This window comes from Peromyscus californicus, unplaced genomic scaffold (genome assembly GCF_007827085.1).
Source record: "Peromyscus californicus insignis strain IS unplaced genomic scaffold, ASM782708v3 Scaffold_6__1_contigs__length_162567912, whole genome shotgun sequence".
In the NCBI taxonomy this organism is placed as follows: domain Eukaryota; kingdom Metazoa; phylum Chordata; class Mammalia; order Rodentia; family Cricetidae; genus Peromyscus; species Peromyscus californicus.
The window spans coordinates 15,596,546-15,611,225 of record NW_026294584.1 but is presented as its reverse complement, the minus strand read 5'-3'; the positions used below and the strand labels follow the sequence as shown (position 1 = coordinate 15,611,225).

At 41.4% G+C, this 14,680-nt stretch overlaps 1 protein-coding gene across 3 annotated transcripts; it reads right to left on the bottom strand.

The window, feature by feature from the left end:
- Positions 1-2,144: 2,144 nt before the first annotated feature.
- Positions 2,145-12,860, bottom strand: Steap1 (STEAP family member 1). 3 transcript variants are annotated; one of them, XM_052721278.1, is made up of 5 exons: positions 12,725-12,860; positions 8,722-8,821; positions 6,260-6,769; positions 5,689-5,853; positions 2,145-2,479 (listed from the first exon to the last, which is right to left on the bottom strand). In XM_052721278.1, exons 2-5 carry the CDS (start codon positions 8,803-8,805, stop codon positions 2,222-2,224), a joined length of 1,017 nt encoding a protein of 338 aa, XP_052577238.1. In that variant the 5' UTR covers positions 8,806-8,821; positions 12,725-12,860; the 3' UTR covers positions 2,145-2,221. The 3 variants fall into 3 exon arrangements, with proteins under 3 accessions (XP_052577238.1, XP_052577236.1, XP_052577237.1); XM_052721276.1 differs by lacking the exon at positions 12,725-12,860 and adding an exon at positions 12,570-12,689; XM_052721277.1 differs by lacking the exon at positions 12,725-12,860 and adding an exon at positions 12,342-12,416.
- Positions 12,861-14,680: the final 1,820 nt, after the last annotated feature.

Below are 14,680 nucleotides of genomic sequence, written 5' to 3'. Positions count from 1 at the left end.
CCTCCTGCCAGAGGTGGTGAGGGTAGGGGTGAATATCTCTCCCTTGCCCCTGTTACCCTACGGCAGATGAGCGGGGCCAGATCTCCCATGCTCACGTTCTCAGGGTCAGCTCACCAATATTATTTTAAAAGACAACGTTTACTGTTTCTTTTGCTCATAACAATACTGCTTAATCACTGTTAAAAAAAAAAAAGGCTCAGAAGAGCTACAAATGGAATATAGATGTGCTATGACTCACATCTAAATCTGAGGCTGTTGCAGCCTCCCCTTTTCCTATCACAAGAATTCCTGAACTGGTGTGGTGACATTATCCATTAATCCAAGATATGAGAGGTAGAGGCAGGGGAACTCTGTCAAGTCAAAGACAGCCTGGTCTACATAGTGAGACCCAGGCTTAAAAAAAAATCCAGGGGTAGGTATTTGGTGTTTCCGAGTAGTCTCATCACTGTCTGTTACAGAGCCGGAATTTTAAAACCAAACCAGCTGGAACTAAGCTGTTGCCCTTGCTGGCCTCACTGTGGTCCCACTGATTGTAACCGTCTCCGAGCTGAATCCTCGATGATGGTTGAATGGGGCTCAGCTGCTGCTTCTAGGTGCTAAGGGTCATGACATTGCTGTGCCCATGGGGCTGCAGGCACCACCGACCTTGGTTGGTTGACTGTGGTAGGACATATGCCACACAGATAAGTAGTCCCATATGTGCATCTCCTTGCTGAACCTGTTTGTAATTCCAGGCTCCTCAGTTCTTTCCTCCCGTGATGAATCACTGCCCAATGTCATAATGGTGCTGCTTTAACATTTATACCTCCAAACATGTCTATTTTGGAGCTCAAGTTCACTGAATTTAGATTCATATGTAGAAGGCTCCTTACTCACTTTCCATCACTAAAGAAAAAATCTTTGTAAAAGAAGAAAATATTTAAAAGACACCTAGAATCCAGCCAATGAATGTACTAGTTTTTTTTTTCTAATTTTCACTACCAGCAAAGCTCTATTGTCTGTAATCCTAATAAATGTGCATAAAAGATAAAGGCAGTGACATTTTCTAATTCTAAAAATCTCCCAGTGTTGAGGTGGGTTAGAGGACTTGGAGCTGATCACTTTGCTCTTCAGGAACTCACTCTTGGAGTACTTTTTGACAAAGTACAAAAGTAAGTTCTACTGACCTGCCCACAACTCAGGTAGAAACGATGGAATTTACTTTTTCTCCTGGATGACGGAGTTTTGCTTGGTTTGGATGTGTGTGTGACACTATTCTGTTGCTCTATTTCTGTAGACACATCTCTGTTGTTAAATAAAGTATTTCATGAATAAAATCTGATTACATCAAAATAAAGTTCTTTAACAGTAATCATAATGTACATCATAGGTATATACAACTATTACATGTTAACTGCATTGATTTGACCATTAGTCATTGTCAACATGTACTGGGATATTCTTCTGTATTCCATAAATATGCAATCATTAAAATACCAAATTGTTAGATTTAGCTTAGCAGTTAAAACACTTGCTTTTGCAGAAGATTTGGGGTCAGTTCTGAGCATTCACACTGTGGCTAAGAACTACCTCTTAACTCCAGTTCTAGGGAATCCAACTTGTTCTTCTGGCCTCTGAGGGTACAAGATATGTACGTGCACACACACACACACACACACACACACACACACACACACACACACACACATATATATGCACATACATATAGACAAACACTCATACATGTTACAAAGTAAATCTGAAAGCAGATGGTAAAGACTGGTTTTTCAAGGCATTTTTAAATTTGCAATGTATGTGTTCTGATAAATCTGATAATTTGGTTATGCCTAGCCCTATTACATACAGAGAATGTGCTAAAGACGGGTTCTAATTGTTTTGAATCCAGTCTGTCAGGAAATGCACAAACTCCAAATGCATCGCCCATGCACAGATAAGACCCTGAAGCAGGGCAGTGAGAGTGAGATGGCTCAACAGGAGAAAGTGCCTGCCGACAAGCCCGACAACCTGGGTTCGATTCCTGGCCTCACCTGTGTTAGAACTGATTCCCACAGTTTGTCCTGCTGACCTCCACATGTGTGCTGTAGCACTCCTGTGCTCACACACATACACACCAAATAAATAAATAGTGGTAATACAAACTAAAACACGATCCTGAAGTATTCATTTTATTAGCAAACACAAACTTGAGATGTTTATAATAAAACATCACTATTGAATAATCCTACAGCCTGGAGGCCATCTCCGTCCTGTTTATTTTGCTGGCATCTTCCCAACCACATCTAATCTTCAGTATCTTCCTCCTCAAGCAGGGCAAGCACAGAATGACTTTACACATCAGGACAACAGTTGGAAGGAGAACAGCTATCATAAACGTCGGAGGCGTGCACCATACAAACTGATTGACATCTACCCATTTATTCCAGGCAAAAATCAAAGCGTGCACTGTGCCCAGAAGAAGAGAAACAATTCCTAGTTTGCTCTGCAAAAGAAAAAACATTATGACCCTCAGTAAACATTGATTCAATAATAGTCATTTCCACCCTACCCCAGTGGGCTTGTCCTGTTGCTTGGAAATCCTTTCATTTATCTACAGTTATTTTCCCAACCTGTTTTTCTACAAGGTCCATTCACACCTTCCTTTTCTTTTTATACATTGTCCTCAGCACATTACTTTTGGGTAATTGTTCTTGTTTCTAAGGTAAGTTGAAAAGTCATTGCCTTTTCTTTTAGTAAGTGGTCAACAGCCCAAACGCACTTTCTCTGCCATTCTGTTTAAGACAACTTTCTTAAAACGTTTTTGTTTTATTGGCAGTGATGGGGATCAAAACCAGGGCCTTGTGCATGTGAGCTAAGCACTCTACTCAACATCCTCAGACTCGTTATGATATTTGCATTATGATATTTTGTCTTATTGATTTTATTTTAACTTTGCCTATCAGGCAATATCTAAAATGACACTGTCTTATAGCAGGGTCCTGGCAGAAACAATACAATGATTTGAACATGTTAGGTGTTCAATGAATATTGATGAATTGTCCAAAGAATACTGTAAAAAAACCATTCTGACCTTAGTGATCTTTATCAACTGATGTTATCCTGATTTTCTAAATGAACATGAAAATGGACTTTATGTGTGTGTGTGTGTGTGTGTGTGTGTGTGTGTGTGTGTACAGTTTTCCAATGAATCATTTTTTAATGCCAAGCAAAAGATTTTAAGGGAGGTAGAAGAAGCTGTTACAGATTTCTCCCTTCACATAGAATAAAGTCATACTGAAATTTGATACAAGTCCCCCAAATCAACCACTTTTTTTCTATTTTTTTTCCTGATGTCCAGTGCTGAAAAAAAAAAGATATAAAATCACTGGTCTATCACATTAGAGAAGGTCTATTGGTATCACAATTTTAAGTTCTAGAGGATGCTAGAAGAAGTAGTAAGGAAAATCTGAGGCCAGTTAAAATATTTGTTTAGCCATCTCAGGAAATGCTTGCTGGTAAAGATGCTCCCCCCGTGTCTGGGTGCTAGCAGAAGAGAACTGACTGGCCAGGACTGGCTACAAGTACTTTATTTTACCAAAAAAAAAAAAAAAATTTTTTTTTTTTTTTTTGAGATAAGGTCTCACAGTGTCATTGGCTTTCTGGAACTCACTATGTAGACCAGGCTGGCCAGGAACTCATAGAAATCTGCCTGCCTCCATCTCCAGAGCTGGGATTAAAGGTCTGCCTAGAAGTACTTTAAAACAGACACTAGAAGATGGCTGGGCATGCATCTATGGATAGAAAGTTGAATCCTTTTTGTGTATACCAAGGAGTGGTATAGCTGGGGCAAATGCTAGATTTATTTTTAGCTTTTTTTGGAATCCTCCACATTGATAGCTGGAGTGGCAGTACCAGTTTGTAATCCCATCAACAGTGAATGAGGCTTCCCTTTTCTCACATCCTCTTCAGCACTGCTATCAGCACAGATCTGTACGTGAGACAGGGTCTCACTGTGTAGTTCCCACTAGTCTGGAACTCACTATGTAGATTAAGTTGGCCTTGAACTCATAGCTATCTATGTTTTTTAAAACATCATGTATTCTGATAAAATGGAAGAAATATTGGGAATGATTTCAGTGTTTGAACAAACTAAATCTAGAAGATATGAAGAACAATTTCAACTTGTTGAAACACTTTGACATTAAACAGAGAGAAAGCTGTTCAGAGTTGTCCATCGACATACTTTTAAGGCATTCTGACAGATTCTTCTAGACGACTTTTATTGGAAATGGTCATTAGCCTGACAAAATGAATATATCTCAACTACTTAGGTGTAATCTTATGTCTCAATTAAACAGCTAGGTTTATATTTTTAGGATATGAATTGTGGAGGTAAAATTGTAGTGTTACCAATTCTCACACTCCAGGCGAAGTTTCTAGGTTAGTAACTGAAAAATGCTCTCGATGGTGTGAAGATTAACTTTCCTAAATGGGTATTATCTACTTACAGATCACATGGTGCACAGATATCTGGGTGGATTTGTCAAGGTGCAGTGCCCAGCCTCAGATTAATACTGGAAAGTACTGCCCCGAGTACATGTGACAGAAAAGCAGTGTAAGAAAGAATTTCATGAGGGAGAGAGGACTTCAATGGCTACCAGCTGAACACAAAAATCAGAAAAAACTTTTCTGGGAGAATGTGGTACAGAGTCGAAGGCATGCTGGAATAAAAGAGACTTTGTAGCTTTATCAGAATGCCCTGCTGTCTCTCCCAGAGACATGGTGGAAGAGACATGTGGAGAATGCCTCACTGCATGGAAATTTCCAAAACTACCTACCCATACAAGTTAAGACTAGGACTTTAAAATCTTTTGGCAGTTACTTATGACTAAATGAAGTTGAGTTCCTTGGCTCTTGTTACACAGACCCTTTCTGGTATGCTGTTCTTTTAAATGTGGACTCCTACCTAGAAGATATGTGAGTTCACAACAGGATTCTGAATTCCAGAAATGTTTTGAAAGTTCAAGTGATTAAACTAATTTAATTGTAACTTAGAAAAAGCAGCTGTAAAAATTAGATAACAGAACCAGGTGTGGTGGCTCATGGCTATAATCCCAGTACTTGGAGGTTGACACAGGAGGAGGAGGAGGATTGCCTTAAGTTCCAGGCTAGCCTGGGCTATATAATAAATTCCAGGCTAGCCTGGGGTGTAAGTGTGAAATTCTATAAAAAAAAAATTAGGTATCAGAATAGTTTCAGTCAATAAAACTTTGAACTTCAGAGAAAGATTTTTTTTTTTCTAGAGAGTACAAAACTGTGTAACTTCAAAGGCATGAGGCATGACTAAAGACAAGGGACAGAAAAATAATGTTTTTATGGGAGTGGAGCTGGTAAACTGTTGACACTCCTAAAATATCATATTTATAATTATTGGATGGGAGCAGCAAATGGTCTAAAAAGTTTGAAATGTGAGAAACAATATTTTCATTTTAGTAATATCTCTTACTTATGTCTACAAAATTCATCCTAGAATATATTACAGAATATATATTATATTCTAATACATATTACAGAAGCAGTAGAAAACAGTAAGACAACATTACTAAAGGGAACAGTATGGGATCTTTACTACTGGAAAGCATTATTTGTATGGAATAAAGCAGTATCTTTACTATTCTAAGCAGACTGGGATGACTCTTACACATCACTTACCTGAATGTAGTGAAATTCTCTCCATGTTAACGAGTCACTTACAGATGGGATGGATGTCACAGCCAGGAGAGCCAGGATGGCCAGGCCCACGATCCCCAGGGACACATAAATCTCCATTCTCCAAACATCATGCTCAATCCAGGCATCCGCTTTGTTTTGTTGAACCTAAGAAAAAGAGGAATGCAGCCAAACTTACTGATCTGTGAATTTATCTGATGGCTTACCCCGACAGAACTGTAAAGTACATGCGAACTCTGGTAAATAAGCTGAGGATTAAAAACAATCAGTCCTTACAAGGTCACACTGTCCGGATGCTGAGATTGAAATATGACCCTGTCTATGCAAAACATGTTTATGTTAAAGTTGTTATTTATTTTCAATTTAAAAATATTCCTCGATATAAGATGGCAGATGCTGAAGAAATTATAATAACAATTTTTTAAAATGAAGAATAATTTCTCAGTGTCCACAGGGGCCTGGGATACTGCTGTTACTACAACAAGAAAGTGTTACTAGTTTGTTAAGTAATTTGGACCTCTTAGTTTATTACTCTTGCGGGGTATCACTTTACCTGTTTGTATGCCCAGTTGAGCAGCTTGTATCTGTAAGAGCGCCTCATTGGGTAAGACAGACTGTAAACTGCGTGCAGCACAGCGAAAAAGAAGCTGAGGAGCCCGAACTGCTTCCTGGCCAGCATCCACCTGTCTAGCCACGGTGGGAATTTCTTGTACTTGGTTCCATTGCGAAGCTGCACAATGGCTGCTATCACTCCTGGTAAATAAACCAGTGCCAAGAGGGTGATGGAGACCATCGGCAAGACTTTGTTGATGACCAGGATTGGGATTTTATAAAAATACTGTTCACGGGAAGTTACTAGAGGGTAAATGACTTCCCTCAGAACAGTGTACAGGAAGGTCAGCGACGAGACAATGGCAGCGATTTTGAATGGCAAGCGCCAGTGTGGGAAGAACTCCTGCGTGTGCCGAAGCTCCGAGGGACAGTCAAATGCGTCAACGTGGACCGTGTGCTGCAAAAAGAGCACAGGTCTCTTCAGCATGCTGGTCTCTCCCGTGTCATTAGTCTGCAAAAGAAAGAAAGGGACCATTTTAATACTTAATACATAAAAAAGCAATGGATTTCTTTTACTCTAATAACTTTCTGCTCCATCACTGTGCTTCTTAGTGAATAGGGCATTCAGAAACTCGCTTGTGGATACCCGTCAGCTAAAGATGGTATAGTCTAGGTGCACTTTGATATGCTGGTGTTCTCCATTTGTCTATAAATTCCCTCTTTGTGTCTGAGACAAGGTCTCATCCAGCCCCGGCAGGCTTTCAACTCCCTATACAGCTGAACTAATCCGCCAGGTTCTGTGCAAGTGTTATCACTAAACTGGATTCCAGCTCTCTTTCCAACAAAAGAGATACATGCTGACACTTATACTAGAGCTTACATAGCCATGTCTCTTTTGAAGATCTGAAATAATGGACTAATCTTAAGAAGCCAAAATGAAAAAAGTTTTTTAAAAACAGTTCAGTATTCTTTGGCAAAGCCAGCAAACTTGTATATCATATTAGGTAGTCTGTAATGTTTCTATTAGTTCCTGGGGACTTATGCAGAGCAGTGGCAGTGAATTCATTAATTCAAATGCAAAAGATCAGGAATAATAGGGACATTACTAGCAGGAATATTAGGGTCATTATGAGAAGGAAAATATGAATTTCATTATGTAGTCTTGCACTTTGATTTTATATTTCTAAAACAGTCATTTGTCTAAGTAGTGATCGATGAATACATAATCAGAAAGATAAAACAAAAAAAGCTTTTAAACTAACTAGTTAACTCCCGAAGACATGGTCTGCTTCCTGACGAGTTAACACATTTCTGTCCACCACAATTTTTGGTAGTCAGTAATTCAAAAGAATGTGTGTTGAAGAAATTGTCATTTCCACAAGGGATAAACAGAAACAAAAAGACTTCAAACGAAGACCACAGAGTGTTTCATATCGTGTCCTTTGTGAACCACTTGCTTCTTACTCCTTATTTCAGTCCTCATTTCCATAGCTCCATGTGTCCCAAAGGAGAGCCTCCCCTGCTTGTCCTGATGTTCACGGTTATCTTGCTCATCTCTTGTCATGTAGAGTAACATTAATTCACATAGTACCCCATAATTACCAGTGTTTAAGAATGACCTCTCTAACCGCCTGAATTTTCCTTTGAGTCATAAATCACTGTTCTAGCCAATGTCTTTCTAATTACTCCACACGGAAAGGAAATGGCTCTGTAACTCCTGCATGTTAATACAGCCTAAGTGGATTAGCTGAGAACAATTTTTCTGGCTAAGAGTGAAAAGTAGGATACAGCAAGTAAGAGAGCTAATGTGAAAAATGAAAATGAGATTGTTTTACGGGGTTATTTTTGTAAGGTATATGATTGTAATTCTTAATCTTTTTCCTTTGAATAATTAATGAAACAATCTGTTAGAACTGCATTTTAAATATTTTAAAAAGGTAAGTATTTGGAACCGAAAACTCCTGGCACTTTTTTTCAAATGATGTAATAAGAAACATTTAATCCTGTGGTTGACCCAAAGTGGAAAAAGTGATTCTTTGCATGAAGAAAATTTATTTGGTTAAACAGCGAGTCATCGTTTATTTGGAGGTCTCTCCTGTAAGCTGCCCTGGTGCCTATAAAAATGCTTACAAAACTACTGTTACCTGGAACATCGTAACTTTTGTTTCTAAACTTAGGACCACAGGTGTTAGAAAGGACCGGAAGGGCTCTGGAGACGAGCTAGTCCAGTTCATTCACTTTACACAGAAGTGTCAGACCAGTTTTCAAGGACCTGAGGAAGGTTAGTCAAGTCAACTCAAAGATACCACGCTGCCCCTCACCCAGGCCGGCTTCAGCCACAGGCATCCGAGCGAAGAGCTCAGCAGACTAGAATGGAATGCACATTCTCAATACTAGTAGATTCAGAATACACTTGAAGTGTGTATGGATTTTAATTATTAGCCATCAGAGTCATTATTTTACCGAGTAACTGTCATCTTCCAGATCTTTCTTAGGCTTCATTTTCCAAAGTTCCTCTTGGTTTGTAGTATCTTTACTGATCTCCATGAATGGCTTCAGTCACCTTGAAAATAAAACAGTCTATTCCATTTATGATGCTATTGTTTGATGGAATAATATAAAGTATTTATTCACTTTAGAGAGAGAGAAGATAGGTGCAATTAAGAATCAGATAGTGGATAACCTGTACATTTAGAGAGTGGCAAACCAGTGCCTTAACGCCAACTATTTGTCCAACAAATGACCTGTATCTATATGAAACATAAAGATTAGCTGTCATTTTTTAACTTCAGGAAGATTTAACTCCAGATTCTCAGTTAGAAGGAAGCCCACTCCCCTTAAAGGTAAATGGAATTAGGAATGCAGTTTTTAGTTTTGAGTAATGATACTCTCAGTGGAGGCCTGAGGTAACTGATACAGAATTTCAGGAAAATACATGTTTTGTAGACGCCTGGGGTTGATGATGGAATCTCAAACAATAATAAACTGATTTGTAAGCTGAAAAGTTCCTGAAGGCAGTGAACAGAGGAGACATGATTATTAAGGTGAATCCCAATAGTTGCTTCAAGGGCTAAAAGGCTGTATTGCCAGACTGTCCTTTTGACAAGTCCTGCTGGTAAAACATGGCTGCTCATCTACTTCCAATGGGGTGCTGAGTTGTGCTCAGTCACTGACATGCCCACTTTTTTAGTCAACCTCATGAAGAAGCTGGTCAAAACACTTCCCCAAACAAGGAAAACTGCTCCTTAAGGGCTTTCACAGAGCCCAACCCAGGCTTGGTTTTAGCCCTTTTTATTCGGGAGGAACAGGATGTCATCTTATTCATTGTTTTGAGCGAGCTCTAAATTCACTCCTAAAGGATCACACCTGCCTTTGTGCTTTGTCAAATGAAAGACAAAAACAAGTTAAACACACAACAGTTATGTTGGTGGAAAACATCCCAAATACTTTGGAAGTTTGGACCACCTGTAATATTTTATTAAGTGGGAAATTATTTCCAGGAATAGGTTGTAATGCTTAGAATACTTTCTAAGTTTTAAAGGTCAGGACTTCACAAAGAATAGAGGAGACACCTTTCCCTAACACCAACATTTTTTTTTGGTTAAGGTGCTTTAGGAAAAATTTACAGAATTACCTATTTTGAAACATTCAGGATGAGAATATAGGTTGAACATCCCTCATGTGAAAACCACAAAATTGCTCCAAAGTGCAAAACTGGAGTCTTGACATGGTAACACAAGTGGAAAATTCCATGCATGACCTCATGTGAGGGTATGCACTGAAATTCCAGGTACAGTAAATACATTACATTGTATCCTTTTTAGACAGCGTCTCAGTATACAGTTCTAGCTCACCTGGAACTTGCGATGTAGAGCAGGACTCAAACTCAGACAGCCTCCTGCCCCTGCCTCCTGCATGCTGGCATTAGAGGTGTGCATCACCACACCCAGCAGTAAGTGAAAGTCATCCTCAGGCCAAGCATATGCATATGAAGTGTATATGAAACCTGAATGAGCTTCCTGTTCAAATTTGCATCTATCCTCACAGTATCTTATTGCGCTTATGTGACTATTAAAAAAAAAACCCAACAAAATATTTCTGGTTCTAAGCATCTTTTGATTTATATGATACACAAGGCTGTATTTACTGCTTTGATTGGCCCGTGTAACATTGATCCTCTGGTTGTGGGAAGATGACCCAGGCTTGGCCATCCACAGTTAATTCCTGTGATCACACTGAGCAGCTTAGGATGGCAGCCAAGTCTACGTGGAAGTTAAGTCCTTTTCTTCTGATGTCATCTCCAAGTGGCAGAGAATGAAGCGATACCCTTCACATGTCGCTAAGTTAGGGTGATATAAAACTACCATGCCACCCCCTGTGTAAGCTGGAAGACTTCTTCATTTGAACACAAGAACGCTGATACACAAAAACCAAACAAGAAATAAAGAAGGACAAGCCCTGGTGGCAATAGTTTAAGTACTTAATGTACCTGAGACCAGACCTTGGATTTCTCAATTACATAGTTAATACTTTCCTTTTGGTTTGTTTGCATTGGGTGTTGACCATTGTCATTTGAAAGAATTCTGGGTAAAGTGTATGCCATTCAACAAGCACTTACAAGGCCAAGCCCACATAGATACTAAAGAGGAAAAAGAATGAGACTTCATGCCTGCCTGCCCTGGAGGGGTTGATAGTCTCCCAAAAACATTATTTCATGTCATTTGGCAATTTTAACCAATATTATAAAGAGGGTAGTTTGGGAGGGGTGTCTAGGAATAGAGTAGTAGCATGCATGTAATAAAACACAGGAATCAACTTACTAAGTTTAGACTGTATTTTAGCTCTGGCGGTTCAGTATGGTAAAGAGAGTGATATATAACTCTATAGCTGCTCACTGTTAATTCATTAAACACACCGTGAACAATGGTGTCAGACACGGGGAAAACAAAGTTAAATGAGATGTCTGTACTCAAAAACCTTTTAGGTGAGGACAGGCAAAGACTCCAACAAGAACTGTGTGGTAATACCGTGCATCTAAAAGGACAATGGTTTGTAGATGGATGGTGGCTCAGGAAAGGGAGCAGAGAAAACGGATGAGAACTCTCTTCTATACCCAGTCCTGGGACATAGAGCAAGTTGCCAGTGCTTGCTGACAGAGAACCAATACACAGAGACTCTGGGTAGAAAGCCAGAGGGCCGGAAGAGGCGCCCAGCCATTTGTTTGCGTGGTACCATGCTGAGGAGTGAGGAAAAACGCCCATGTCAGTAAGGGTGATTGTTGACTGCGTGCCCAGAAACCAGGAAAACAAAATATCAGTTAAGTAAAATACGCTGGCTCCCATTAGACGTTAGGTAAACATATGATTGAAGTTCTACAGGAGAAAAGGTTCCATCTGACCGCCTGCTCATCATAGCCAGCAGGAGACAGCACAGTGTAAGGATGTCAGGAACTCAGGATTTGACCCAGTACTCACCAACTCTTCCCTATTAAAAAGCGAAGCATAGATTCTGACATGATTTCTGTTTTGCTGGACAAGGATGGCTGGCTTGCTGTTCTTGCTAAATATTGACACAGCCCAACTGACTCATGTTTATGGCCAGGAGTTTAGAATCCAAGAAACCCAATGACTGGAATACATTGTGGGTTGCAGTGTCTGGCCCATCTTGGGCACTTTCAAGTGTATTTTTGCTTTGCTACACTCAATTATTGGGAGAGGAGATGGTGTTCTTCCCGGTGCTGATTCTAAAAGCATTGTGCTGAACATTAATGATAAATAAATTCCCCTGATTAAATATTGGGATGTGGACACATCCTCACTCCAACTGAACGGCATAACCAAATTCGAAGTGTACTTAAATTCTATGTCTACAAATGCCAGTCAGTTGATTTCACCAGAGCAACTTATTTAAAAGCCTTGATCCCACCCAGATCCCGAAAAGACTAGGACCGGTGTTCCAAGGACTTAAAATGAAAAATTCCACTAACTAGGAAACCAGAAGCCCAAACAAATAGCACGACAAGGTACCAGCCATTCATCAAGCGATGCAAACTTGAGGACACTTGGCCAAGTTGGCAAACTTACCATCGGAACCCAATCTTACTGCAAACTTGACGCCCTAGCGCCTCGGAGACCTGCTCCCCCGAGACCTGCTCCCCGCCTCTCCCACCCCACCCCCCAGGGCCGCTCCGAGCTGCGCTGCCCCCAGCACCGCCCCCGGCTCGCGGCCACCCCTCCCAGGCCCGCACAGTTGTTTCCCAGGGCCCGCAGAGGCGGGGAGCAAGTGGCCTGCGAACCCCACGAGCGACTCACCCGCTCCTCCGTGGGACCCGACGGCGAGCCGCGGCTGGGACTCGCAGCCCACGCGGAGCCTTTTGCTCGCAGCTCGCACGCAGCCCGCTCCGCAGACCCCGCCCCTCGGCCGCCGCTCGCACAGCGCCCCCTGCCGGCGGCCGGCTCCCGCTCACCTGGGGTCGCTAGGGCGGCCGTGGGTGGGGCGCCCCCAGCGGCGTGGGCTGGTCCTGCGCCTGAGCCGGCTGGGGTCGGGGGGCGAGCCCTTCACGGCCGCGCTCCCGGACTGCACAGCGTGAAGCGGAGTCACCCGCAGGGCTCACTGAAAACCGACTGCGGGGGTGGATGGAATCTGGAGGGGTGGATCTCGCCGGTTCCCGGGTGACGAGCGTGATCCCGGGTCTGCAGCCGCAGTGTATCGCTCTTCCGGCGAAGCAGTTTCTCCGAGAACTAGCTGTTAGTACAGAGAATGAATCTGCGTTTGCGAGTGACTTTCACCCCGAGTTTACTCCTGCCCGCCTCAGCTTCCCGGATTAACTGCAGCTTCCCCGATCAATCAAGTGTTAGGAACCAGAAAGAAAGTTACCGCCAGTATTTGAAAGTTTCAGCAGGAGAAAATGTCAGCGGGGATCTACTCCTCTGAAATGGAAGCAGACTCGGTAATTACTAAGTTCTCAATTGCAACATCTCGGGAATTTTGTGCACAGCATTCCCAGAACCAGTCTGGTTAGGAAATGTAAAGAAAAGCAAACCCCCAGCCGCATTTTCCGTGACTATCCTTTATTCGCAGGGCGCCAAACACTGCGTGTTTGGTTTCATTATTTTATTTCCTCTGAGACAAGATCTCGCTATGAACTCTGGGTGGCCTGGAACTCGCTATGTACACCATTTGTTTATATATTTGTTCGTTCGCTCATTCATTCATTCACTCATTGTAGGTATGTGAAAGAATGCTACAGTGAACTCTGGTCTGGAACTCTCTATGTACACCATTGATTGATTGACTGATTTGTTTGTTCGTTCGTTCATTCATTCATTCATTCATTCATTCCAGGTATGTGAAAGAATGCTACAGTGAGCTCTGACTGGCCTGGAACTCGCCATGTACACCATTGATTGATTGATTTGTTTGTTCATTCATTCATTCATTCATTCATTCATTCATTGCAGGTATGTGAAAGAATGTTACAGTGAACTCTGGCCTGGAACTCTCTATGTACACCATTGATTGATTTGTTTGTTTGTTCGTTCATTCATTCATTCATTCCAGGTATGTGAAAGAACGTTACAGTGAACTCTGGCTGGCCTGGAACTCTCTGTGTACACCATTGATTGAATGATTGATTTGTTTGTTGTTTATTCATTCATTCATTGCAGATATGTGAAGGAATGTTATAGTGAACTCTGGCTGGCCTGGAACTCTCTGTGTACACCATTGATTGAATGATTGATTTGTTTGTTTGTTTATTCATTCATTCATTGCAGATATGTGAAGGGATGTTATAGTGAACTCTGGCTGGCCTGGAACTCTCTATGTACACCATTGATTGATTGATTTGTTTGTTCATTCATTCATTCATTCATTCATTCATTGCAGGTTTGTGAAAGAATGTTCCAGTACACATGTGGAGGTCCGAGGATAGCTAGGTGTGTGTGTGTGTGTGTGTGTGTGTGTGTGTGTGTGTGTGTGTGTGTGGTGGGGCCACAAGAAGAAAAAGTTGAGTTCAACATGACCCTGTAACTCCGACGACAGGGACTATCCTTCCTTCCACCGCTGAGTCCTGCAGCCTGAACTCAGACTTCAGAAACTGTAACTCACAAGTGGAGGAAACAACCCCACTTTACCAACAGAGCTGTGTCTCCGCCCTGTGTACTGTTTTTAATGTAGCCCTGGGTTTACAGAGACCCGCCTGCCTCTGCCTCTTGAGCACTGGGATTTAAAGGCCGGCACCACCATGCCTCACTGTGCTGCACGTTTTAAGGCTCCCTGTATAATTTTTTTGAATCATTGACTTCAGATAGTGTAAAAAAAAAGGCCTCTGAAGATTAAATTATCCTGGGCTGACACCTTGTGGTACAAATAGACTCTTGCAGCTTTTATTTCTAACGAAGGTAGAAAATCATTAAAACCA

Bases quoted from the DNA above. Each gene is read 5' to 3' on its own strand.
- Steap1 (XM_052721278.1), bottom strand. From the start codon at position 8,805: ATGGAGATCAGTAAAGATACTACAAACCAAGAGGAACTTTGGAAAATG. The intron at 6,770-8,721 runs GTAAAATAATGA...TTTCTTTTGCAG, and splicing joins TGGAAGATGACAGTTACTCG to ACTAATGACACGGGAGAGAC. The intron at 5,854-6,259 runs GTAAAGTGATAC...TCTTTTTCTTAG, and splicing joins TCAACTGGGCATACAAACAG to GTTCAACAAAACAAAGCGGA.